At 46.2% G+C, this 27,707-nt stretch overlaps 1 protein-coding gene across 1 annotated transcript; it reads right to left on the bottom strand.

The window, feature by feature from the left end:
• Nucleotides 1-689: 689 nt before the first annotated feature.
• LOC148111591 (maestro heat-like repeat family member 5) lies at nt 690-27,707 on the bottom strand. Its single transcript, XM_087880785.1, has 27 exons — nt 27,520-27,707; nt 26,606-27,026; nt 25,751-25,887; nt 24,198-24,293; nt 23,038-23,154; nt 22,082-22,204; nt 21,400-21,549; nt 20,645-20,764; nt 20,005-20,084; nt 19,353-19,488; nt 18,899-18,994; nt 17,312-17,416; nt 16,630-16,765; nt 10,856-10,974; nt 10,371-10,520; nt 10,017-10,171; nt 8,265-8,412; nt 6,721-6,872; nt 6,223-6,360; nt 5,619-5,733; nt 4,545-4,688; nt 3,625-3,801; nt 2,925-3,074; nt 2,550-2,675; nt 2,115-2,217; nt 1,095-1,160; nt 690-975 (listed from the first exon to the last, which is right to left on the bottom strand). Exons 2-27 carry the CDS (start codon nt 26,985-26,987, stop codon nt 812-814), a joined length of 3,585 nt encoding a protein of 1,194 aa, XP_087736911.1. The 5' UTR covers nt 26,988-27,026; nt 27,520-27,707; the 3' UTR covers nt 690-811.

Here is a 27,707-nt window from a genome sequence, read left to right as displayed (position 1 = left end):
TCCAGAGGTTTTCCCGAAGGCTTTTATTCAATGCTCCATCTATGTGGATAATAATGAGCATCTTTTTGGAGGACATTAGATCTCCCCCCACGGAGTGTTCAGCTCTCTGCATCTGCCCTACTCTAGGCGTTCCTATTTCTGTTGGAAGACGAGCAAGAGTGGAGATGTTCCAGATATCATCGATGGTTGATGGTTGCTACCACCCTTCTCCAATAGCACCTGTGGCTCTGTGACCTTCTCGTGGAACCTTCTCCTCTCTCTGACATTAAATTGTTCTGTCTATCTCCAGGGCCTGTTTCCACAATCTCCCTGCCAGGTCTTGTTTCTGCGACGTTCCTTCGTGGTCCTTCGCGATGTAAGAATTATCTTCATGCTTCCTCGCTTTCCCCAAAGACCAGCTGGAAGGCAGGTGCCCAGAGGGTCATGGGTTGCCCCTTCCCCACTTTGGAAGAGCTTTATAGCTCCCGCTGGCTTTAGAAAGTTCAAAGCATCCTTAAGGATCCATTTCATCCTGGGCCCCCCTCTTTTTGAACTATTACCATCTGGCAGACGGTACAGGACAATAAAAACAAGGACAAGTAGGCTGAAAAACAGCTTCTATCCCAGAGCAGTAACTATACAATTCTACGTACAGTGCAATATGAATACAATACGAGGGTTTTTTAATTCAATTGCATACAATGTGAAGGAAGTGTGTTTTTGTTTTATTTTTATAGGGTTTTTAAAAAGTATAATATACAGTGAGGATGGCACTTAATTTCATTCTATGAGGTGCCATGACAATAATGGAAACTATGAAACTATGAAACTATTATTGCTTGGTCTCGGAGATCCTCCTGATGCCCCTGGAGAGGAGTTGACTACTAACAAGACCCGGCTTGATCAGATGGCCACACTGCCGAAAGATTTCTTGCATTGAGTCAGCTGCAGCCTGAGCCACTGAGGCTTCGGAATCGCCTTGCAGATCCTGGAGACCTGAAACGAATCCAGAAAACAAAGGATTTCCGGGATCAACCGTGAGAACCAGCCCTGATCAGCGACAGAGCTTCTGGAGAAAAACTCCTTGTTTCAAGCGAGGGAACTTTGAAACTCACCCAGGAAAACTTCTTTCATTTGTTTTGAAGTCATCACTTCCGGTTGCATGTATTGCGCGCAGCAGCCTGGGCACGTAAAAAGAAAACGTTGGTGGGGTTAACAGAGACGGCTAAATCGACTGATTCAGGAAAAAAACGCGCCATTCATTGGTTTCCACTTGGAAGAGTCGCTTTGGGACTTTACGGGATGGTTCCAGGGATTGGGTCTGTCTAATAATAAGAAGGACGAGGGGTAGCCGTTCTTCCTCTGTTTTTGTCTCCAGGCCTCACTGGAGGCTTTCAAGAAGAGATTAACGAAGAGATTGGACAGCCACTGGTCTGAAATGGAATCGGGTCTCCTGCTTTAGCAGGGGGTTGGACTAGAAGACCTCTAAGGTCCCTTCCAACTCTATTACTTTATGTTCTAGGACTGTGCAAACAACCATCATCTTGGAAAAAAATCTAAGCAGCCTTGAATCCAGTTAATACTAGAACGGGAGGCCAGCTGGAAATATTTCCAGAGAAAAAGCCACGGCTGTGGGTTTGCCTATACAAGAGAGAGGGATACAGGCCAGGTAGTCCTCGACTTCTAACAGTTCATTTAGTGACCATTCAAAGTTACAATGGCACTGAAAAAAGGAACTTACGACTGCTTTTCACACTTAGAAGCGTTGCCACATCAAGATCAAAATCCGGATGCTTGGCAAACCGACTCGTATTTATGACGCTTACAGTGTCTTGGGGGTCAAAGATCACTTTTTGCGATCTTCGGCTGAGCCAAATCCGGGAGGAAGCCAGATTCACTTAACAACCATGTGGCTAACTTAACAACGGCAGCGATACCCTTAAGAAAGAGGGCAGGAACTGCCTGAGAAACTGTTGCGCGATCGTAGCCGTTCCGGAGAAGCCACACGGTATAAGAGCAGCTTCCAGTCTGATTAAGCGACATGGCTTAATTCTGCATAGATCCTTTTGGTGATAAGGCCGCCCGCCTGTCTTGGGTTGTCCTGCCCTCCTTCCAGAGTTGGCATTGGTGATTACCAATTAAGAGGGCAGCTGCCTCGCGATGGGAAGAGTTCCGGCTCCTCAGGAATCCCAGCATCTGATCCAACATCGCAGGAAGGTTTTGCTTGCATTTATTCATCTGGGGAAAACAAGGCAACAAAGAAGCCAATGAACTATAGAGCTTTTTTTTTTTTTTTACCAAGGGGCTGCTTTCTTGGTCAAAGCCAGCTGGGTGACTTTGGGAGTTCTAGTCCCTCCTTAGTCACGATGGCCAGCTGGGTGACTTTGGTGCAGTCCCTCTCTCTCAGGGCAACCCACCTCACAGGGTTGTTGTGAAGAAAAGAAGAAGTATTAGGGATGCCCACCGTCTTGAACTATTTATAAAAATAAGAAAGGCAGGGCAAAATAAAGAAATAAACGGTTAGTATACTCTAATCTGGAAGAAAACAGGCCAGCTTGGCTCCTACTTACAACCACGTAGCAGATGTTGGAGTACATGCTATGAAGACTGGTGTACATTTCATAGTCAAACAAGTTGCTGGGAAAGCCCCCCCAGTTCATAAAGGACACGCAGGAGTCGAGGGTCTTCCTGGAGACCTGGCCGAGGGAGGAAAGAGGGAGATCCTGTCACCTAGTTGGGTCATGAAAGGTCTTCAAGGAAACAACCAAGTTCAGGGAGCACCAAGGACCCCACAACTTCAGGATTGTCTACAATGTCTTTGCATTCTCCAGAGTGTCCACGTGGTACAACCACGTTGCTCTGAGTGAAGATGGGGGTACAGAGTGGTCTCTGTGAAGGTAGCATGATCAGAGCAGGAGCTCAGCTTAGCCAGCCCTTCAACTCACCTCTTTTGTCCGATCATTTGACAGTTGTATGAGGAGGGGAATAAGGCTGTTCAGGATGTTTTCGGCCATATTACTGTTCCGTAACTCCTTCAGTCCTTTCAGGAGCATGCCAAAAATGGTGATGGAGGTATTCCTCAGTTCGATGTCGTCCTACGAAGGAAGAGAGACAGGTTAGTCCCTCCAATAGCAGAATAGCCATGCAGAAGTTTCTTGAAGTTTGCAGGAGAACACACAAGTTCAGAGCACACCTATTCCCAGTTCAATGTCCATGGAGATGGTCAATCATCCAGGTCATGGTTGCCCCAAAGATGGGGAGCCCAACTCCAGTATGCTGGCTGGAGAGTTCTGGGAGTTGAAGTCCTCACCTCTTAAAGTTGCCAAGGTTGAGAAATCCTGATCTAGACCAGAGTTGTTCAATCTTAGCAGCTCCTTCTGGACTTTCTCCCATCTTTATGGGAGAAAGAGAGAGATAGAGGGAGAGGGAGAATGAAAGGGAGTGCAGGAGGGAGGGAGGGAAGGAGGGAGGAAGGAGGGAGAGAGAGAGAGAGAAAGAGAGAGAGAGAGAGAGGGAGGAAGGGAGTGAGGAGGGAGCGAAAGAGAGGGAGAGAGTGAGTGAGGGAAGAGGGGGAGAGAGGGAGGGAGGGAGGGAGGGAGGGAGAGAGAGGTGGAAAACCAGTTTGTTATGATTTGGTTGACTTACATCATGAAAATGTTTCAGAAGGAGCGGAATGAGGTTGACTGCCTTCACCGCATGGGTTTTGATATCGAGGTTCCTGAGGAGGAAATGCAGGGTCCTTATAGCTTCTTTTGCCACCGTCTTCTCTTCGTGACAAGCGCAGTTTAGCACTGGCATCAAGAGGGGTTCCAAGATGTTCTTCTGGAGGAAGCAGGGAAAGAAACGAGCAATTAAACGGTCACTGGAGTTCTCTGAGTCTCACAGCGATCATGACAAATGCAAGAGAAGGCCACAGAGCATAGAAGAAGAGGGTTGAAAGGGAACTTGGAGGTCTTCCAGTCCAACCCCCTGCTCAAGCAGGAGACCCTAGACTCTGCTGGACAAATGGTTATCTAAACTCTTCTTGAAAAGCTCCAGTGATGGAGCACCCATAACTTCTGGAGGGAAGTCGTTCCAAGGATGAATTGTTCTCAGGGTCAGGAAATTTCTCCTTTGTTCCAGGTTGTTTCTCTCCTTCATTAGTTCCCATCCGCTGCTTCTCGTTCTGCTTTCAGGGGCTTTGGAGAATGGGTTGACCCCCTCTTCTTTGGGGCAGCCCTTCAAATACTGGAAGACTGCTCTCAGGTCTCCCCTGGTCCTTAACAGAATACCAGAGATGGAAGGGACCTTGGAGGTCTTCGAGTCCAACCCCTGCTCAAGCCAGAACCCCTATACCATTTCAGACAAATGTCCTCCAAGAGGATCTGGCCTCTACTTGCACCTTCAGATCTTCCAGGGTTGCAGCCATCTTTGTAGAAGAGACACCACTCTAGCTGTCCTCTTTCTGCTGGTTGCCTTCTTCTTCTCCTTCTTCTCTCCTTCCCAGCCTTGTAGACTTCCCAGAGAGCGAGGTCACACCTGCTACTACCTTGGAAGCCACTCCCTTCCTGCCCCCCATCTCTTACCTCAAACGGGTGTTGGATGAGGTTCCCCAGTCCTCTAACGCTGAAAGTCTGTATCAGCGGATATGGCTGGGTCATCCATTCCTTCAGCACCTGGAGGATGTCTTGGATGACAAAGAATTGGCAAATTTCCGGGTGAAACAGCAGCTGAAGAAGAAGAGTGGAGATATGGAGCGTTAGCCAAGCCAAGGAAGAGAACTTCCCTGAGAGCCTCGACTAAGGATGCCACTTTCAGCCATTACGGGGAGAGAAAAAGAAAATAAACACAGTCCTCGGTTAGTGACCGCTGAAAGTCACAACGGCACTGACAAAAGAGATACGTCCATTTTTCAGAATTATGACCATGGTAGCATCCTCATGGTCATGTGATCAAAATTTGGGTACTTGCCGGTCCATATTTGAGTTGAAGATGTGGCTCTTTCGTCAACTTAACTGATCCGTTATGGGTGTACATTGTTATAATTTTAAATTGTTTTAATTGGGTTGTTGATTTTAATTTATTGTGATTTGTATTGGATATTGTTTTTGTAAGCCGCCCTGAGTCCCTCGGGAGAATGGCGGCATATAAATATATATATATATGACGGTCGCAGTGTTTCGAGGTTACGTCATCCCTTTTGTGACTGTCTGATAGGTAGTGTAAATGATAGTTGCAAGAATACAAAAAATAATGCAAAAAGTAAAAGGAATTTGGGGTCATTGAGTCTTCCTTCCTCCCTTCCTCCGATCCTCCCTCCCTCAATCTCTTTCCTTCCTTCCTTCCTTCCTTCCTTCCTTCCTTCCTTCCTTCCTTCCTTCCTCCCTCCCTCCCTCCCTCCCTCCCTCCCACAACTTCTGGAGGCAAGCCATTCCACTGATTAACAGAATACCAGGAGACCTTGGAGGTCTTCTAGCCCAACCCCCTGGTGAAGCAGGAGACCTCTACCATGTCAGACAAATGGCTGTCTAGTTTCTTCTTCAAGACCTCCAGTGATGGAGAACCCACAACTTCTAGTTTCTAACCATAAAGTTCTGTTGAACCCTGGGCAACTTTCCTTGAGCTCCAGAAGGTTGGGGTGCATCTCAAGGTCTCCTCACCTCCGAAAAGAAAACCATCCCAATGGTTTTGTGTCTTAAATCGGGGTGGCGCACGTAGGTCTCAGCCTGTCGGAGCATGACCTTCAGCTCATGTTTCGAGTAGTTGAACAAGATCCTAAGAGAATAAATATGGAGAGGTCAGACAAGATCTGCTGGTTAGGGAGAAGAAAATCACCAAGCTAGAGAAATCATGAGCTGAATGATCGATAAATGAATTACTCAATGAATTACTCCATTTAGAGAATTTCTCACCCTCCCTCTCTCCCTCTCCCCTTCCTCTCTCTCTCACCCTCCATCTCTCTCTCTCACCCTCCCTCTCTCTCTCTCACCCTCCCTCTCTCTTTCACCCTCCCTCTCTCTTTCTCCCTCTCCCTCTCCCCTCCCTCTCCTCCCCTCTAATCTTTCCTCTCTCTCACTTTTGCCTTCAGTGTGTCTCTCTCCCTCTTTCTCTCCCTCTTTCTCTCCCTCTCCCCTCTCCCCTTCCCTCTCTCTCCCCTTCCCCCTATCTCTCTGCCTCCTCTTCTTCCTCCTCTCCCTCTGCCTCCCCTCCCTCTCTCACCCACTGCCCCTCGTAGCCAAGCTCTTTTGACTTTTAATTTCTTACCGGACCAGGTGGAAAATGCCTTCAAACACACTTTCAGGACTCATCAGCATCGCCCAACATTGAACCATATCTAAGTCCTTGAACTCCTCCTGATAGCCGGTGCGCAAGATGAGGTGTTTGACGGCTTTGACTGCGTTGCTAAATGAAACAAAGGCAGAAGAGTTGGTGCCAATCATTCAGCTGATCCCCCTGCACTTCCGACCGTTACAGTATCCCTATGGTCATGTGGTCAGAATTCAGACTCTCGGCAACTGACCCATATTTATGACGGTCGCAGTGTCTCAGAGTCACGCGATCCCCTTTTGGGACCTTCTGACAAGCAAAGTCAACGGGGAAGCCAGATTCACTTAACGACCATGGGACTTAACCAGTGCAATGATTCACTTAACCACTCTGGCAAGAAAGGTTGCAAAATGGGACAAAGTTCACTTAACGACTGTTTCCTGAGCTTTGCAGAAATGGAGAAAGGATCCAGATTGGGCCCAGGAGATTCCTTACCCCAGATGGTAGGTCTGTTCTGACCCGCTCTTGCCTGCTCCCAGCAGAAAATAGATGTGCGTCACGAGCGCCAGGAGCAGGCTGGAGAACTTATGCTGGACAATGGTTGCTGCCTCAGGAAGCGAGAGGAGGAAGGAGAGCGCATTGGTGGCCTAGAAACAGGAGGAGAGGAGAGTCAGCTCGGGCTCATCAGGTTACTTAGATTCCTCATCATCATCTATTTCTTCTTTTAACGACCCCCTAATCCCTTGCGGGGTGGAGTCTGGGCAACTGAATGGAGCTGAGGCTTTCCTGGCTGGATGCCCTTCTTGTCGCCAATGCAGAGTTTTGTTCGGCAGATACATTCTCATTGTGCCCAGAGAAAGAAAAAAATCCTCATGTCCATGAAACCTGAGCCAGGAATGTCCATGTCTGAGACACGGAGCAAAAGGTTGCTAGAAGTGGGACTTCTGAAACTCCCATTCTACACCCCCTCCAGACTTTGAGAGGCCAGTGGGGTGTAGATACAGGACAAAAGGGAGACAACGAGTAGCACAAGTGAGACAGAACTGGGGACAAAGAGATCGGTAACCTCACGTTTCTCTGTTTGTCTTCATTCCTAAGTGGGCTCTTGACTCTCCACCTCTTAGGGGTCCTTGGAGGGGCCCTGGGTGCTGTCTGAGCGTGTGTTTTTTTGTGGCAGATGTTTCATGACCCAGCTAGGTAACATCCTCAGTGCTGGAAGAGTTAGGCTTAGAGGTAGGGTTAGACTGGTTGGGTCGGGAAACATCTGCAAGAAAACCACCAAGCTCAGTAAGCACCAAGGACCCCACAGTTCAAACCTGGACTACAAATCTATTGGTCTTAATTAATTAAATTTCTCCACCGGCCATCTGAGCAATCTGACACTGGGAAGTTTACAACAATGTAATAAAACAATATAACACATAATAAAAATACAGATTAAGAATATTTAAAATAAGATATGACACAAAGTACTCCGTTGGGTGTTTGCCTTTGTTGGTTCCTATCATGTATTTTCTTAAATCAAACTCTTTTTTAGTTATTTCTGTAAGAAATAACGTAAGAAATGAATAAAGGAATCAATTGAATTATGAATGATTGGATGAGTAAAGGAATGAATAAATGAAGGAATGTATGAATAAACGAATAAATCAATGAACGGATACATGAATGAATGGATTAATGAATAGATGAACCGATGGATGGATGGGTGGATAGATGATAGAGCTGGCTGGCTGGCTGGCTGGATGAATGGGTGGATGGATGGATGGATGGATGAATATCAAAGCTGTTCTGGTGAGGAAGCCCACAGATGCCTCTACTTTCAATGGGGCATTTTGGGGGGAAGGGGGGCTTACCTCAAATTTTGCTCCGATTTCAGCCCCCACCAGTTTGCCCTCTGCCTCCCTCCAGCCAGGGCGTGCCTGCTCCTGATGAGGAGACCCCCGAGGGTGACTCTTCTGCTCAGCCCCTTCCCCCTTTCCTCAGGCCTGGCCCACCTGCAGATCTCAGGAAAGGAGAGCCACCGGTTGAGGGCTTACCGCAATGGGCATGATGGATTTGCTTGTTCCCCTCCCAATAGCTTCGGTGCTGGGCTCGTGGTCATCAAGCCTTTTGAGGAGGGGCTTCATGATCTTCAGGTTAGCATAGGGGTCTGCAGCCAGCGCCCTCCACAGTTCCCTGGCACTTCTGTGCAGGTGGAAAAATGGATTGGGGAAAAAAATCAGATTCTTTCCCCATTTTCAAAGAGACGGCCATTCCAGATAGATTAACCCCCCCAACGGAAGAAAGGGTTAGAGAACCGATGGCCAAATGAACTGCTTTAAGGCATGGAAAAAAATAAAGCTACAGGTAGTTCTCGACTTGCAACCGTTTGTCTAGTAGCCATTCAAAGGAGGGCCTCTGCGCCACCGGAAGTGCCAGAGAACCCAGAACTGGTCAAGGGGGGGGAGGTTTCTAGGAGCAGTGTGTCTACAGAATTAACCCAAAGGTGCTTTTCACAGAAGGACCGAGTTGGAAGGGACCTTGGAGCAGTGGTGAAATTCAAAAATGTTCCCAACCGGTTCTGTGGGCGTTGGTTGGTGGGCATGTGACCGGGTGGCCGTTTCTTGGTGGTCATATGACCAGGCGGCCGTGGCTTGGTGGTTATGTGTCCGGGTGGGCGTGGCTGCACAACTGATTCACACACAATGCAGAACCTCACTGAATCACAGAGAGCTCAAAAGCAAACGATCACACTTTACACAAAAGTAACCCAAAAGCTACACAACTGACTCACATACAATGCAGAAGCAGCTGGACTTTACACAAAATGGCCCCTGCAACAAACAGGAACCTCACAGACAATCAGGCACAGCTGATTTTCTCACAGCTGACTGGTAGTAAAAAAATGCTGAAATTAGAAATTACAAAAAGGTTCCGACATTGCCCGGCACAGCTGATTGTCGTACGTTTTAAAGCGTTTTTTCTTACTACCGGTTCGGGCAAACAGTAGCAATTATTACTATCGGTTCGGGCGAACCAGACCAAACCAGAGGATTTCACCCCTGCCTTGGAGGTCTTGTACTCCAAACCGCTTCTCAGGCAGGAAATCTTATCCCATTTCAGACAAATGGCTGTCCAATCTCTTCTTGAAAACCTCCAGTGATGGTGCACCCGCAACTTCTGGAGGCAAGTTGTTCCACTGGTTAATTGTTTGCACTGCTAGGAAAGTTCTGCACATTGTAGGTTGCTTCTCTCTTTGATTCGTCTCCACCCTTTGCTTCTTGTCCTGCCCTCAGGTGGTTTGGAAAATAGGTTGACCCCCTCCTCTTTGTGGCAGCCCCTCAGATATCAGAACACTGCTATCCTGTCCCCCCTCAATCCTTCCTTTCATCGAACTAGAGAGACCCAATTCCTGCAACTCTTCTTCATATGTTTTAGGCTCCGGTTCACTAATCATCTTCGTTGCTCTTCTCTGCACTCTTTCAGAGTCTCTGCATTGTTTCTACAGTGTGGCGACCAAGAAAGTTAAAAAACCAAGGAGGTCCAGCTGCCTTTTGGAAAAGCACCTTTGGGACAATCATGACCTGGATGGTGGAGACAACCAGCCTAGGAAGCTCTCAGAATTCAGATCGACTGCACAGCCAACCAGCGACTGCACTGGCCCTCAACCAACCCAATGCAACCTCCCCCCCAATCAGCACATGACCTGCCCACCCCAAGCTACAGATATTCACCCCTATCGCAAATGGTTGAGAATCTCTGTAGAGTACAAGAAAACAGGAGGCACATCTCCTTGAGGTTCTTCTTACCCATCGCACGCCACCGAGCACTCGAGGAGAATATCCACGACTTTGTTCACCCGTTTGGACGCCAGGTGACACACTGCCTTTAGCGTTTGTTGTTTGGTGGCAGGGTCCAAGATCTTCGGGAGACGTCGGTAGATCTCCTTGAGGATCATGGGCAGCTATGGCAAAAGAGAAATCCAAGGGATGACCAACTTTCTCAACAGCCCTAAGATTACCTGGTGGTCTCCATCCAACCCTAGCCTTCTTAAATCCAGCCGAAGTGTTGTCACCAAGTCAACAAGGTCTCACCCATTCTCATCTTTCTTTTCTACAAAATCTCCTCTATCCCTTTTGCTCCAAACCCTGCCATTTTCTTACCTCCTCCATGTCCATCCCACATTCTTCCAAGAACGAATTGAGCAGGAGTCCCGCAGTGTGTGAAATGTTTTTGTCCAGGTGTGTCAGAGCTGCCAGGGCTTTTAAGATCAGGTCGTTTATTTGTGACGGGCTCAGATGCTCGCCAAAGGCCTATCGGAAAGAAGAAAAGGAGACCATGAAGAGATGCATCAGGGTTTTGACAAGCCAGAGACTTTGACCCGTATCTGGGGACAGCACCCCATGTAGAGAGGCAGGCCGTATTCCATGACATCCACCACGTGATATTAGGATGTGGGTGAAAGAAGCCAACATGGCAGCCGAGATCGCCTGCTCCTAGACATTGTGGGGGATGGATATCCACCCTCCGGCCTTTGGAGCCTGCCGTCCCCACTGTGATATTGACTTTTTTGAGTATCTCCAGGTCAAGAGGAGGAGAGAAAGGAAGGTCAATAAGAAGCCAGGCAAAATGCTGAACGAAAACGTACCGTAGCCATTTTGGAGACGTTATTATAAAATATTGTTGGGCCCGAAAAGGAGAAGTCTTCCCTCAGCCAAGTGACGACCTTCCCCTTCTTGTTTCTAGGTTTGTCATCCATTTCTTTGGCTTTGGAGGGAGGAAAACAAGAGAAGGTCAGATTTTGGCATTCGGAACTTCTGAACATCCTTCGTCTGACGGCCGGTTTAGTCGTTCCAACAGAAGAGAAGATCTGTAGCTCAGGGCTGACCTGAGGGGTCCCTGGTGCTCTCTGGGCTCGGTGGTTTTCTCGTTACCTAGTTGGGTCATGAAACCTTCACAAGAAAACAACAAAGCTCAGAGACACCAGTCCTCCTCCTCCCCCCTCGCTCCCTCTTTCTCTGCCCCCCCCTTTCTCTTATCTCACTGATCAGGAACGAAACAGGTACAATGACCTCTTTAGTGGTCCAATTACAGGCAGTCCTCGACTTACGGCCACAATTGAGTCCTAAGCAAGACAGTTATGAAGCGAGTTTTGCCTCAGGTTGCGATTTTTTTTCTTGCCAACGTGGTTAAGTGAATTGCCGCAGCAGTTAAGTTAGCAACCCGGTTGTTAAGTGAATCCGTCTTCCCCATTGACTTTGTTTGGCAGAAGGTCACAAAAGGGATCACATGACCCTGGGACACTGCGACCGTCATAAATCGGAGTCAGTGGCCAAGTGTCCAGATTTTGATCCCGTGAGCATGGGGATGCGGCAACGGTCGTAAATGTGAAAGACAATCACAAGTCACTTTTTTTCAGTGCCGGTTAAACTTTGAATGGTCACTAAATGAATTGTTGTAAGTCAAGGACTACCTGTAACCCCTTTTCTAGGTTAACACAATAGATGGGACTGTAAATGGAGGGGAAATATAGGGCTACATAAGAGACAAATTACATAAATGAAGGAATGAAGGAATGAACCAACAAACGAATGAACAAATGAATGAATGAATCTAACCGGATTTAACCCAGACTACCTTGGTCTGATGTGCAAATGAAGCATTAGGTTGTGAATTGATTGTGTGCTGCCTGGGGAATTCTGGGCATTGAAATCCACATGGCTTAAAGTTGCCACTGGGTTAAGCTTTTAACTAGCCAAATTTAACCGATCCTTTTCTTTAGGTAAACCATTGATATAAGTGCCTGTCTTTCAACCGATTGTGGACGGCTCCCAATTAAAAATTAGAAGACACGTAAAATGGGGTTGAAACTATAAAATTAACAAATAATGTATTGCAATTATAAACCCTCTTTAGCTCTTTCCTTAACAATGCCCACTCAACCCGTAACTTGGTTAACCCGTTTTCTGGCTTCCTGCAATACATGCAGCCATCCAATGACTAAAAGGTGGCTTTGCAAAACACGCTAAGACCCAATCCATGTGCCAAGACTCACAAGCCCAGGCTGGCTGATGGCAGATGCCTAGCCTAACTCTGTGGTCGGCAAACTGCAGCTCGCGAGCCACATGCGGCTCTTTGGCCCCTTGAGTGTGGCTCTTCCACAAAATACCACCTGCGGGCGCGCACGCACAGTGCGATTGGAACTTCGTGGCCCATGCGCAGAAGTCGGTTTTCGGCCTGGGCGAGTCTATTCTGAAGAAGTGGCATTAGAAGAAGTGGGGGTGTCTTGCGGGCGAGAGACGGGAGACGGGAGACGCGGCGCAGGTGGGCCATGGGATACGCAGCGTGGGAGAGGCGCACGCGATTCATGCACGAGTTGAGTCAGCCAGTCAGTCAGCAATCTCCTTGTGCAGTGGTTAGTGCTAGTCGCATCCGCCAATTACGCGCGGGTGACAAAAGTAACTACTCGGAGCATAAAGTTACCTGTATTTTTCCAACCAGCTGCAAATCCTACAGGTATTTTTGTCATCAATTTAAGAATTGTAATTATTTTGTGTTGGTGGCTTTATTATTATAAAATGAAACATTTTTTTAGGTGCCCTGTTTGACATGGCTACAAAGAAGAAGCAAAGAAAAACGGAAGACGAAAACCATGAATTTAAAGTTGAATGGACCGAGACTTTCGCGTTTGTTCAAAACTTAAATGGCCTTCCGACCTGTCTCATTTGTCAGGAAAAATTGGTGCATAACAAGAAATCAAATTTGGAGAGACACTTTAAAACTAAACACGTGCCATTTAGTAGTAAATATCCTGTCGGTGATGCAAGGAAGAAAGCAGTTGAGGAACTTCAGAAGAGTCAAGAAAAATCAAGTTCTGTATTTGATTACTGGATTCAATCTTCCAACAATGTTAATATTGCAAGTTTTGTGGTTAGTCAAAAGATTGCTAAGAGAGGAAAACCATATACAGACGGCGAATACATAAAAAGTTGTTTTATAAATGCATCCGAAGAGCTATTTCGGGATTTTAAGAACAAAGCCGATATTCTAAAAAAAATTAAAGAGTTACCATTGTCTGCTAAAACAGTGAAAGACAGAACAGTCAAAATGTCTTCGAATATACTGATTAAACCTCTTAATCATCACCAATTTAAAGGATTTTTAGTTGAAATGGAGAGCGAGTACGCCGATCTTCTGCTGCATAACAAGGTACGTTGGTTATCAAGAGGAAACGTTTTGAAACGTTTCGCTTCCTTATTAACAGAAATTAAAGCATTTCTCCATGAGAAGGGGATTCGCTATCCAGAACTAACGAACGATCAGTGGATCCAAAAATTTTATTTCATGGTAGATATTACGTCTCATTTGAATCAGCTTAATCGTAAACTACAGGGGAAAGGAAACACCATTTTTTCGATGTTAGAAGAAGTTATTTCATTCGAAAACCAATGATCTCTTTTTGCTCAAGATTTTGAAAGAGAAACTTCGATTCACTTTCCAAGCCTGTTGAAACATCGCTGATGCTGATCAAAAGTATGGTAATGCAGAAAATCTGCAACAGAAGATTGAAAAAGAGATTTTAATGGTACAATATAATTTCACAGAATATGCGATAAGATTAAGAGGTTTGCAGGAAAATAATAGAGAGGATTTAAGGAAAATATCTTCTGAATTTCTAGCTGGGATTCTAAAGGTTCAACCTGACGAAGTGTTTTGTAGGATTGACAGAGTTTATCGAATTAACTCCTGGATTGCCAAGCAAAGGCAATTGCCTAGAGATGTGGTGATTTATTTTACAGACAAAGAAATTAGGAATAATATCGTGCAAAATTCCTTCAATTCTAATTTGCAATTGTATGGAAGAAAGATTTGGATTTACAAGGAACTCCCACCTAAGATATTGATGGAAAGGAAGAAATTTGGTTTTCTGGTGAATGAGTTAAAAAAGAGAAATATCTCATTCAGGTGGGACGCCCCAGTTGGTATTATATTTAGATACCAAGGAGAAAGATATCAGCTAAATACTGTTGAAAGAGCGGAAGAATTTTATCAAAATAGGTTGAAAATGAACTTAATATCTTCAGGTATAATACAGGATAAGCAGAAGGAGCCGGAAATAAAGGTAAAATATCGAATTACAGAGACTGTACTAGATGAATTGCCTTTGGATTTATTGGATACCCCAGCTGGACTATCTACAAATTTGAGAGAAGTGGCATCTAACATTAATGTGATGACTTATCAAGGCAAGGATAAGTATGGAAACCAATTAGGGGATGTACAAGGGATAAAAAAGAAACATGAGATACAAAAACAAAACCAACAAGACCAATCTACAAAGCAGAATAAAAACCGACCAGATGATACACAATTTGTAGAAAGGAAACCAGGATGGAAACCAAACCCACAAAAAGAAAAGAAAAAAAGAAATAGGTGGCATAAAAATAGAAATTTCTAAATTAGGCAACAGTGAAGCCAGTGACTTTAAAATATGAATGATTATGTGTAAACACAGAAGAGGCGATGTATTGGTTAATATCATCCTGAGGATTGTGGCAGATCTCTGCATGGCCGTAATTTGGGGACGTGAAACGAGCCTTAAACTGATGGATTTGAATTATCCATTTTGGAATTTCTTTTTGTGTTGATAAACATATTATATTATCTTGAATTACAAGGCAAGAGAATTATGCTGGGGCATGCAGAAGATCGGGTTGTTACCCACTACGATGATGGGAATTAATAATCCTGATGAAACCCACAATTATTACTATATGGAATATAATTATAATGTCACTCGGGTGGTTGTTTTTACTTTTATACATATAAGAAGATATTTACTACTGACGGGGGCAGATATGATTGAAGATCCTGAATAAACTGTTGCACCAGTAAGCTATGTTACCCGATTATGGATGTTGGTTCTACCAATCCAGTGGAAAGACCTCAAAGAAGATACTACATGGATTATAAATTTAAAGTCATTGTCTTTTCTTTTTTTTTATTTAGATATAATGGAAAATATAGACATATATTTTTAAGTAGTGTGGGCAGTGATTCAAAGATATTAAGAAATGTTGTGTATGGTAATTTTGCATGATAGTGGGTGAATAAGCTAGTTAGTAGATTGATTAGTCTAAGAAAAGGGATTTTTAAGTGATATATTTAGGGGAGTGGAGGAAATGGATAGAGTGGAATAAATGTTAAACTAGATTTTATGGGGAAGGCCACTTTGAAATGTTATACTAATATATATAGAAGATTAAATGTTAAAGTAGGACTTATTGTATAGTTTTAAAGTGGAGAAGTTATTCTATAATGTCATAGTATAATGTCTTTTTTTTTTCCCTTTCTTTTCTCTTTTCTGAAATGTATGGATAAAGGGGGATGTTATAATATTAATAATATTTTTAGTAAGTAAAGGTCAATATCTAGAGGAGGGAGTAAGTAATCTGTTATGAATTAGGTTTTTTTTTTTTGTTATGAAGAAGTCACAGGGGGGGATGGGTGGGGAGGGGGGGTTAGGGAGGAGGAGGGAGAGGGGAAAAAAAAGGGGGGGAAATTTGTATTTGAAAACTTTTTCAATAAAAAAAAAAAGAGTAAATTGAGAAGTTGTCTTATTGATGAGAACCTGGAATCGTGCCTAAAATTAAAAACAACATACAAACCTGACTTACTCAAACTTTCCAAGGAGATGCAAGGCCATTGTTCACATTAGTGTTTGTCAGTCATTGTCATGATTTAATTTTATGGATATTGTAAGGTCAATTGTAAGGAATTTAATTTTATCAATAAATAATATCGTTGTTAAGTATGAGATCAAGTTTTATTCAACGTACCTATAGTTTAACTAAGACTTAAAACTTTAAGTAAAGTTTATTAAGTTAATTTTAGGGAATGTTGTGGAGTGAAAGAAGATGTAGTGTCGAGGAGATGGTTTGGACATATAAAGAGGATGAACGAAAGGAGATAGACGAAAGAAGTATACAGGACGAGTGTGGATGGGAGAGATGGAAGGGGTCGACCTCAGCGAACGTACCTCCATCAGATTGAGGACGTTCTTAGCAAAGGCCAGTTTAGGAGTACCCTAATTAAGTTAATAACAATGTACCTACCTATCTAGTTTAAGTTTAACCAATTTGGCTCTCCAAAGAAATTTCAATCGTTGTACTGTTGATATTTGGCTCTGTTGACTAATGAGTTTGCCGACCACTGGCCTAACGGATCCACTTAACGTGAGAAACTCAGTCTTCAAATGACCCCTGGCCCTGAGAGGTGCCAATACCAACGGCCAATTCCAGGCATCTCTGCCCAGGCAAACGACCGGGGTCTTGGTCACGCCACAAGCTGTGCCACCCAGTGCTCTCCTGGGCAGTGCGCATCCCTGGGCTCCTGGCAGCCCTTGGAGTCCAACTTTCTCACCCATTTTGCTCATGATGAGGCGGTGGAGGTGGTAGGCGGCCTCTGCGGACGTCTGGCCAACTTCTTTGCTGGTGTCGCCAACGTGCAGGCCCAGCAAAGCCACCAGCTGTCCCAGCAAAGAAAAGTCACCTGTGGGCTAATGAAAGGAAGCAAAAAGGAGGGGAAAGATGAGAAGGGGGGCTCATGAAGGTTTCAGCCAACTGAAATCAGAGCATAGGAACCATAGCACCACAGAATCCTAGAATCCTACCTTTTAGAATTCTAGAATCACAGAATCTTAGAAACATAAAATCTTAGAATTTTAGAATTATCCAATATTTGAATCTTAGAAGACTAGAATCATAGTCATAGATTCATAAAAGCAGTGAATCCTAGAATCTTTGAATAATAGAATCTTAGAATCCTAGAATCTTTGAATTTCTAAATCATACAATCTCTGAATCTCTGAATCTCAGAATCTCTGAATCTTTGAATCCCAGAATCATAGAACCTTAGAATCCCAGAACCTCAATTGCTGGAAGGGACTGTGGAGGTTTTCTCCTCCAACCCCTTCATCAAGCGGGACTCCTTATATCCTCCTGGTCACATCCCAAAGATGCTTTTTCCAAAAGGCAGCAGGACTTTCTTCTTTTTCTTCCTTTCTTTGAAAACATCTCACTGCGCATCCCAAACGGTGACTTACGTCGAAATTGACGTTTTCAGAAACGAACTTCAGGAGGTGTCTGATGCTCTTGATGGCCCTCTCTCTCTCGTGTCTCTTGGGAGATTCAATCCAGGGATTAATGTGCTGCCAGGAAAAACAAAGGAGGAGAAGGAGGAAAGGAAGAATTTGTGATTCACAGTTGGAAGAGCCACAGAAGTTGCCAGGACTGGGGAGAAAATCTAAGGAGCTCAACAAATTTGAGACATTGGTCAATTGAGGTCTATTTTAGACTGAAAACTAGAGTAGCAATTGAAGATTTCTGGAATACAACTAGTCTTACAACAGTTCATTTAGAGCCGTGGTGGCACAGTGGTTAGAACGCAGTATTGCAGGCTAATTCTGCCAACTGCCAGAAGTTCAGCAGTTCCATCCTGATCGGCTCCAGGTTGACTCAGCTTTCCGTCCTTACCAGGTCGGTCAAATGAGGACCCAGATAGGAGAAGAACCTGGGTCCTCATTTAGAGAGGGCTGTAAACCACGGTGAAGCGGTATGTAAGTCTAAGTGCTATTAGTATTTAGTCACTGTTCAAAGTTACAATGGCACTGAAAAAGGGACTTACGACCATTCTTCACACTTATGACCATTGCAGCATCCCTATGGTCACATGATCAAAATTTGAACACTTGGCCAATGACTCATCTTTATGACGGCTGCAGCATCCCAGCTCGGTCCCTAAATGAATGGCTGTATGTCGAGGACTTCCTGTATAAGTAGTCCTTGACTTACGACCAGAATTTGGGGTGCTTACCAAGGTGGATGTTAGGCGACTTGTGACTGGCTTTATGACCTTTTTTTGCCAGGGTTGAACGAATCCCTGTGGTCCTTAAGTGAATAATGCAGTCATTAGCCGAATCTCGCTTTCCCCGTAGACTTTGGCTTGTCGGAAGCCAGTTGGGCAGTTCGCCAATGGTGGTCAGGTGACACCCCCCCCCCAGGATGCTGCAACCATCACAAATACAGGTAGTCCTCGACTTATGACCACAATGAGTCCAAAATTTCTGTTGCTAAAATGAATCCCATCGGCATCGACATAATCTGCATCGGTCAATTGCAGAAGGCAGCTTTACTCGGAACAGCTGCGAGGCTCTATGACAGGGGTGTCAAACTCGATTTCATGGAGGGCCGAATCAAGGTTGTGTTTGACCTCGAGGGGGGCGTGGCCGAGGTGGGAGTGGCCAGCTCAACGTCTCTCGTGTCAGGGGCACCTGTGGACTTCCCTGAGACCCTCCCTCACTCTTATTATCATCTCCTCCCTCCCTCCCTCCCTTCCTCCTTGCCGTGGGACAAGAGAGACACGAATATCAGAGAAATAGTGGAATAGAATCATTAGTGAAAAGATGCCAGAGGAGGGACAAAACAAATGTAAATGACAAAAATGAACATCATTTTTTAACTATTGAAATGAGTTCAATTGAATGGTTGAATTGTCCCATGGGACGAGTTGTCCACCCAACAGCCACATTTGCCTATCCCGGGTCCTTGGGAGGGGCTCGACAGCTGGACAGAATCGCCAAATCCAGCCTAAACATCTGGCTGACCAACCCCGAGAAAGAATCACTCTTTACCGTCAAGACATCCTGCAGGGAATCCAAATTGGGAGCCTCGGACAGCAAGGCGGTGAGCATGGTGTTGCAGGTGGTCACCATCTGGTCATAAAAATCCTAGAAGGAGAAAAAGAATATCTAAAGGAAGAAGTGGTGTAAAGGAAGAAAGAGGAAGAAATCCAGGGCTGGGGAATTTATGGCCCTTTTAGGACGACTGGTGGACTGCAACGCCCAACAATCCTGAGCCAGCCACGGACTTCTGGGAGTTGAAGTCCACCCTTCTGCAATCAACGGAGTGGCCCGTCTTGCAGGGCTGGTTTTTCTTCCAGAGTTGGAGGAAATGCTTTCTCGGCTGAACACGAGGAACAAAAGGACATTGGGCTCGATGGATGGATCCAGAGTTTTGGAGGAGATTTTGAATCATGCTTATTTCCAGGTGGATCTCAGATGGCTTGGCTCCATCTGGACTGCTCACCTGAGTTTGAGCTGGTTGTCCTGGGCCGTTCACGTTCAGTTTTGTCACCAGGTAAGCCGGCAAGGAAAACACCTTCTGGATGCTTTTTCTCACCACTTTAGACCTCATCTCGGAGTTCAAGGGGGGCTTCATACGGCTGATGAAAGACGAGAAAAGAGGAGGAGGGTGAGAAGATCATAGACTCATTAGGCTAAAAGGGACCTCGGAGGTCTTCTACTCCAACCCTTGCTTGATGGTCCTTAAACCATCCCAGTCATATGGTTGTCCCCTCTTTTCTTGAAAACCTCGAGGGATGGAGCACCCCCAACTTCTGGAGGCAAACTGTTCCACTGATGGATTGTTCTCGGTGTCAGGAAATTTCTCCTGGATCTCTCTTTGATAAGCTTCCATACATCGCTTCTCATCATGCTCTCAGCTACTTTGGAGGGGAAGTTGACCCCCTCCTCTCTCTGAGAGCCCCTCAAATATCAGAACTCCCCTCATCATCCTGGTTGCTCTTCCCTGCACTCTTTCTAGAGTCTCAACATCTTTTTTATATTGTGGTGACCAAAACAGGATGCAGGATTTCTCTCTCTCTCCCTCCCTCCTTCCTCTGTCTCTCTCTCTCTCTCTGTCTCTCTCTCTCTCTCTCTGTCTCTTGGCAGGTACATACCTCATGCAGGTGATGGTGATGATCGCTTGATGGAGATTTTCGATGGACAAGGGTCTCGCGGACTCATCTTCAATGACTTCCTGAAAAGAGAAGGAAACCCATCTAAGAAAGAACCTGAGATATGGCCACCCTCCAGCTGGCCCTCTTCCCAGCCCTACGCTTTTTCTGGTTGACACAGGAAGTCCCCAGCTTACAACTGGTCACTTAGCCACCATTTAAAGTTTTGAGGGATCTCTTCAGGACTACTTATGACCCAGATGCCAAGTTCCGAGAGGCGCCCCTTCCTCAGCGATCCTGTGACCCCATTTCGGTCACTTGGCCACCAGCTTGCATTGATGGCAGTTTGCAGTGTCCCGTGACCATGATTTAAGTCAGGGGTGGGTAACTGTGGCCTCTTGATGACCTATATAAAATTGGGAAGCCAGATTCCCTTAACAGCCGTGCGATTAACTGAACGAAAATGATTCGGCTAACAACGGTGGCAAGACAGGTCGTACAATGGGCAGAATTCCCTTAACAAATGTCCCTCTTAGCAACAAAACCTTTCAGGCTCCATTGATTGGCATTCAATTCGGTTCAAATTCACTTCGAAAAAGAAAGACGCCCAGGAGCACCTGCCTCCCCCCCTCTCCCCACTTACAACGATGTTTGTGACCAGTTCCTGTTTCTGGGGCAAATCGAGGTCTTGCCTCCTGCTGTTGGCAACAGCTTTGGTGATCATGATGATGGACCTCATGAAGGCTTTCTTCAGCCCTTCGTCCTGGAAAACCCCAGTGGGAATGAAAAGAAACCAGAAGGAAGAGGATGTATTTATTTACTGAAACCTTTACGTAGCCGATTGTCTTTGGTTGAACTCTGGGGGCCCCCAATCAAAACATCACTGGACACTCTGGGTTCTAGTCCCACTATAGGATGAAAGGCAGCTGAGAGACTTTGCGCCCATCACCAGGAGATGGTGAGTTCTAGTTCCTCCTTAGGGAAAAAGGCCAACTGTCTTTGGGCCAATCACCAGGAGACTGTGAGTTCAAGTCCCGCCCTAGGCACGAGAGCCAGCTAGGTGAGTTGGGGCCAGTCTCAATCCAAAACACGTCACAGAGTTGTTGTGTGGAAAGGAAGAAAGAGTGTAATGCAGGAGCGCTGCCTTGAGGATAATAAATGCAACAAGACCATAGATCCTCCTCCTCCTCCTCCTCCTCCTCCTCCTCCTCCTCCTCCTCCTCCTCCTCCTCCTCCTCCTCCTCCTCCTCCTCCTCCTCCTCCTCCTCCTCTCCCACAACATGCTAGTTGGGTCATGAAATGTCTTTAAGAAATCAAACAAGCTAAGGACTCCGGATTATAATTGTTCTTGTGATTAAACTCAGCATTAAGAGAAGTAGAGGGTGGAAACCTGCCTACCTTTTTCATGCTGGAATACTGATAGAGTATTTCTGAGACAATGTTGTCCAGGAAAGGCATCATGTCCTCTACTTGCGCTCCCAGGACTGCCTGGCCATAGCAGAGTATTAATGTGGTCCGAATCCATCTCTCGGAGAGAGTCTGTGAGTCCTGTCAGTCCAAAGACGAGGGGGTCAAACTCTTTCCCAAAGCACCAGAAGACAAGACAAGAAGCAATGGATGGAAACTGATGGAGCTTCTTAGTCATCCAGGTCACGGTTGCCCCAAAGGGGCTTTTTCAAAGGCAACTGGACTTTGTTTTTCCTTGAAGAGGTTTCGCTTCTCATCCCAGAAGCTTCTTCAGGTCTGACTTGGGTCAAAAGAGAAGAAGCTTTTTGGATGAGAAGCGAAATGTCTTCAGGAAAAAACCAAGCCCAAGCCTTTGGAAAAAGCACCTTTGGGTCTACTTGAGGTGTTTGTTGGGGCAGCTCCTAATCTTCTCTAGCCTTATAAAATAGTTCTCCAGGAGATGGAGATGGAGAATTTCAGCACCACCTACATCTACGAGATCTATGACCAATCTGAGGAGACCTGACAGCCTGGAGCCTAAGTCCTTCTAAGCACATTGGACTTTCCTTCCCAGAATCCCCCAGCCTCCTTCTGCACTGAGTTTCAGACCTTGCAACCCCATCCCTGGTCTTACCTCAATGGGGGCTTCTACTGCAAACGGTCCTTTTGTCTGCCTGAACTGGCCAGCCTCCTCCAGGGCCACCAGAATCTCAGGCAGGTGGCAAAAGGATGCCATTCGAATGGATTCCGAGATTCCCTAGGCAAAGCGATGTTTGTGAATTAGGACATTTATTGATTTATAGGTTCGATTTAGATGCCGCCCTTTCTCCGGAGACTCAGGGCGGCTTACAATGCGTTAAGCAATAGCCTTCATACTTTTGTATAGACCTGCTTAGTAGGGCTTTCCCCCCCCCCAAGCGGTGTTCTTTTTAAATACAAAGTCAGCTTATTGCCCCCACAATCAGGGTCCTCATTTTACCTACCTCAGAAGGATGGAAGGTTGAGTCAACCTTGAGCCTGGTGAGATTTGAACTCACAGTAATTGCCGGCAGCTGGCAGCTACGTGCTACTTAACAGCATTTTAGTCCGCTGCACCACCAAGGCTCTTATTTGCACCTAACCCTTTGTCTTTACCTTCCGCTTTCTCCTCCCCTTCTCCACCTCCTGCTCCTCCTCCTCTCTGCAAACCCCAGGCCCTTCTAGCACTGATGAAATTACCTAGCTGGGTAATGAAATGTCTGCAACAAAACAACCAAGCACAGAGAGCACCAAGGACCCCACAGTCCTCCTCCTCCTCCTCCTCTCTGTAACCCCCATTCTCTTCTAGCACTGATGATGTTACCTAGCTGGGTCATGAAACATCTACAGGAAAACAACCAAGTTAAGAGAGCACCAAGGACCCCACAATTCTCCTCCTCCTCCTCCTCCTCCCTTCACCTCTATTCTGCAAAACCTGTTCTCTTCTAGCACTGATGAGGTGACCTAGTTGGGTCACTAAACGTCTGCAAGAAAACATCCAAGCTCAGAGAGCCCCAAGGACCCCACAAAGATGGAGGTCTCAGCCCCCGCAGGCATCCCACTGCCACTCACCTCTCGGTCTGTTTCTTCCTGGAGTGAAAAACTTAGAAGGCTTTGGAGCTGTTCCGTCACCAGGTCCTTCTGTGTTGAGTTTCGCAGTTTAACGCCATAATATTTGTAGAGGCTAATCTGAAGGTGGGAAAAAGAGTCCGTGAGTCCTAGGGAGCTCCACCAAACGGCCAGGAAAAGGAAATATAGGAGAAATTAGGATCAGAAAAGGACTCCGTGTGGTCAAGCACACGGAAACTGGTCCTGGGTGACCTGATCGGGGAGATGGGCAGCATACGAATCTAATAAGTCAATAATTGCCATTTTGACTTTCTTCTTCTTCTTGAAAAGCTACTTTAACCCCCCTCCCCCATCCCCATAGGTGCCCTTTGCTGATTCTCTGTTTGGCCGTCCTGAGATCCTTTATGGTTTCTGTGGAGATCTGGCAGCTTCATCTTTTTACATGCATTAGCTCTCCGTGGTGGATTGGGACAACTTGCCATGGCCCTCTTGGCTTGGCCAACTAACCATGGCCAACTAGCCATGGCCTACTTGCCGTGGCCAACTCACCAGGGAACAAGAGTTACACTAATAGCAGGGTTCCAATACCTCAAGGGTTGCCAAAAAGAGGAGGGGGTCAGCCTATTCTCCAAAGCACCCGAAGGCAAGACAAGAAACAATGGATGGAAACTTATCAAGGAGAGAACCAATCTAGAACCAAGGAGAAACTTCCAAACAGTCAGAACAATTAACCAGTGGAACAGTTTGCCTCCAGAAGTTGTGGGTGTTGCATCACTGGAAGCTTTTAAGAAGAGATTGGACAACCGTTTGCCTGAAATGGGAAAGGGTTTCCTCCTTCAGTAGGGGGTTGGACTAGAAGACCTCCAAGGCCCCCTTCCAAGTCTGTAGTTCTATTATTCATTGTCTGTCTAATATCGAGGAAATGGTGGAACAGAAGCGTCAAAGAAAGGAGGCCTCAAAGGAGGGACAAATGAAACATAAACGACAAATGTTAAAATGATTTTTAACATTATTGGAGAGAACGGAATGGTTGAATTAACCCGCGGTGAGTCTGCTGTGGCTCGTGGGCAGCCACGGTGAGTTGGCCATGGCAAGCTGTCCTCTTCTGATGTTGCATCTAAGATAACTGCGGCCCTAAAAGTGTAAAACCTCCGCATATTTACCTTGTCTTTAGACAAGACCTGGGACGTGCTTTGCTTCTGGTCGATGGGCGGCAATGCGCTTGTTTTCCTCCTGGGCAGTTTGTGGTCTGAAGGAATCTGCTTTGCCAACAACAACAAGAACAACAAAAAAGAAGTTGTGAGAAAGTGAAGGAGCAGAGGAAGGAACAGCTTTCTGTGTGTTTCCAAGGGGAGGATTGGTTTCCCTTCTGCGTCCGGATGCATATTATAAGTAATTTGACTTTTCTAGCTGGGACAGACACGAAGCACGTAACAAGGACCATCCGGATTGTATCAGCTGGAGCTGAGGCAGCTTTTGAGATGAACGGTTGGAAAATCTCTGCCACAAATTGTGAGAACTTGATTTATCACCATTTATTGTTGTGGCCCTCCAGCAGCCGAATCAGAGGAGGAGGAGGAGGAGGAGGAGGAGGAGGAGGAGGAGGAGGAGGAGGAGGAGGAGGAGGAGGAGGAGGCGGCGTGGGAGTCAGGGCCAGCATCAAGGCAACCTGAGAGCTCCGAGGGGGAAGAGGGAATGGGGCTGGCAGAGAGAGAGACAGAGGAGGAGCCTGGGCCATCCGTCAGCCCTCAGATGGTGAGTCAACAGACCGCAGGTCTGGAGGTGGATGAGGAAGAGGAGGAACATCTGGGTCCAGTGCCTGACGCGCGGATACACAGAAGGCAGAGGAGAGGAGAGCAGTGGAAATCTATGGGCCGGTCCTTGGGACAGACGAGCCACCACTGCTAGCGAAGCCCCTCCCTAGCTCTGGGGATAAAAGGCAGGGGGCGGAGATGAATAGATGGGGCAGACAACGATTCTTCTCCCTGCCGGATGGACTTGTTAGCCTGTGGTGAGAGAGAAACTTTTTGTCGGGGCTGCTGGCTCTCCTCATAAAGGAATCTTTGAGTTCACTTCAGAGGGTTTGTCGTGTTTGGGTCAGAACATTTATTTACTGACTGTTCGAAGTTATAAAGGATAGTTTACAACTGAAAAAAATGGACTGTTTCTCACACTCAGGACCATTTCGCATTTCCGTGGCATGCAGAGAGCTTCTGGTCCCTGTTGTTGCTGCCCAGCATTCAGTGCCAGACAGTGCAACAGGGCGGATGGTTGTCTTGTAGGTCTTAGATTTAAGATGGGTGGCCATTCGTCTGTCCAGTAACACACTGGTGAGTTCTCGCCAACGTATCCAGGCTGCATTCTCCTTTGCTCTCACCTCGCCATTGATGTCACCATTGACATTGGAGGTGGGATCCCAGATACCAAAAAATGTCCACCTTCTTTAGGTTTTCTCCATTGATTTGAAGCATTCCAGGGGTGGTGACAGTCCCTAAGTATCCTGTCTTGATGTTGAGGTGGAGTCCAAAATGGTTGAGGCAATCATTCCATGGTCGTTCCATGATCCTTCCAGCAAGGACCCCCTAGTTCAGCAAATTCTCCATAACTACATTTGTCTACTTTTGGGATAAATGATCTCCACCGAGGCAGCCCTGGCTTCTGGACCCTCTCCACGATGGACCTCAGGGCCCACCGCGACACAAACCCAGCTGCTTACCTGGAAAGGACGAAGATGGTCCAAGATGGTCTCTAATATTTCTCTCTCGTCCATGAGATCCAAGATTTCTTTGACGGGTCTGCCTTTTAATGGCTTCCTGCTCTCCCATAAATTTTTGAAAGACTCGTCAGAGAGTTCTGAGAAGAAGAGACAGACAGAGATTGATGGGCAATTCGACAGGACAAGCCTTCTCAAAGCAGAGAGAGACAAGGAGTGCGTAGTGGATCACCAGGCTGAGCCTGAGGGAGGGGTCAAACGTGTCATAAGTCTCGAGGCCCTGATCTTCCTGTCCTTAGACAACCATCTTATATATGGAATTGGAATTTTTTATTGCTTTGAAATTTCATGATGTTGTAATCTTATAATTTAGATCTAGCCTTTGAAAAAGGCTAAGAGGGAGGGGTCTTTCCTCACCTCTGAGGGTAAGATGTTCCCTAATACAGTGGCAGCAGTAGAGAAGACCCTCTTCCTAGGCCCCACAGTCGAAACTCTTTGACTGATGGAGTCTGCACCATAACGTCCCTACCTGATGAAGGACGATTGCAGGATTTGGATTTGGGTAGTTAGGAAAAGGAAGGAAGGGTGTACTAGTGACATGAGAGCAGTCTTCCAGTATTTGAGGGGCTGGCACACAGAGGAGGGGGCCAACTTATTTTCCAAAGCACTAGAAGGTAGGAAGAGAAACTTATTGCTTAATGCAATTGGTCTCTGGAGAAGGAAGACCTCTAAGGTCCCTTCTGGCTCTGTCCTGATGGATTGATTGATGGAGGGATGGATGGATTGATTGTGTGGGGTGGGCTGATGTGATAGGACAAGGCTGGTTCCATAGGTAGCCCAGCCCTGTAGCATCTATACCTGGATATGAGGGAAGGATGGTGTCTTGAGAGCTTTTTCTCCCCGGAGCCCTTTCCCTCTCGGGCCTCCTTGGCAAGGGAGGGGGCTCTTTGAGGCCAGGCTTCATTTCCCCCTGAGAAGCCCTCAGAGGGGTCCTGCGCACCAATTCTGGCAGCACCAGTGCTGGAGGCTGCACCTTCTTGCTCATGTCCACTGGAGCTGGGGAACCCTTTACAAGAAGGGGCAAGACCTGCGTGGTTCTTTGAGTGGCCGAAGAAGTGGACGGGTGGGAGCCAGAGAAGTGACTGTTCCACTGCCATGGGTCATTATTCGTAATTTGTGGATGGGACTCCTTGCTGTCCTCCTTCTTCAAGAAGGGCAACTTTTTTAGCATGTGGTCCATCCTCTCGTGAAGAGGGAGTTCTTGAACTGGATGGAGATCCTGTCAATAAAGGAGAAGTTTTGTAACTCCAGGTTGAAAGGAGGGGTCCTTGGTGCTCCTATCTATCTATCTATCTATCTATCTATCTATCTATCTATCTATCATCTATCTATCTATCTATCTATCTATCTATCTATCTATCATCTATCATCTATCATCTATCATCTATCATCTATCATCTATCATCTATCTATCTATCTATCTATCTATCTATCTATCTATCTATCTATCTATCTAGTTGTCTATCTATCTATCTCTATTTATCACATGTTCTTCCTGGGTCAAGAAGCTCAGACTGCCCAAGGAGCTGCTGATCTACAGAGGAATTTGGGAGTCTCTCCTTTGTACCTCTACAACTGTCTGGTTTGGCACAGCAACCAAACTAAAAGTCCCCTAAAGAGAGAAGACGGCAAGGAAATTACAGGCAGCAGAGAGAAAGCAGAGTTGCTTAACTCGTTCTTTGCATGCAAAAAGAAACTATAGCCCAACCTACCAACAACGTAACTGTGAAAGACAGACTAGAAATAAAAGTTGAAAGGCTTCAGCGAGGTATTTGACAAAGTAGAACACTCCCCTCCGCTCTGCTCTGCTCTACTCTGCTCAACACAACTCAACTGAACTCAACTATCCTCTACTCTCCTCAACTCTCCACAGCTCCCCTCTCATCCCTTCTGCCTTTAT

This window comes from Pantherophis guttatus, chromosome 18, assembly GCF_059756535.1.
Source record: "Pantherophis guttatus breed Tessera chromosome 18, ASM5975653v1, whole genome shotgun sequence".
NCBI classification, from domain to species: domain Eukaryota; kingdom Metazoa; phylum Chordata; class Lepidosauria; order Squamata; family Colubridae; genus Pantherophis; species Pantherophis guttatus.
Note: the sequence above shows the minus strand (reverse complement) of the source record. Positions and strands in the feature narration are given on the sequence as shown.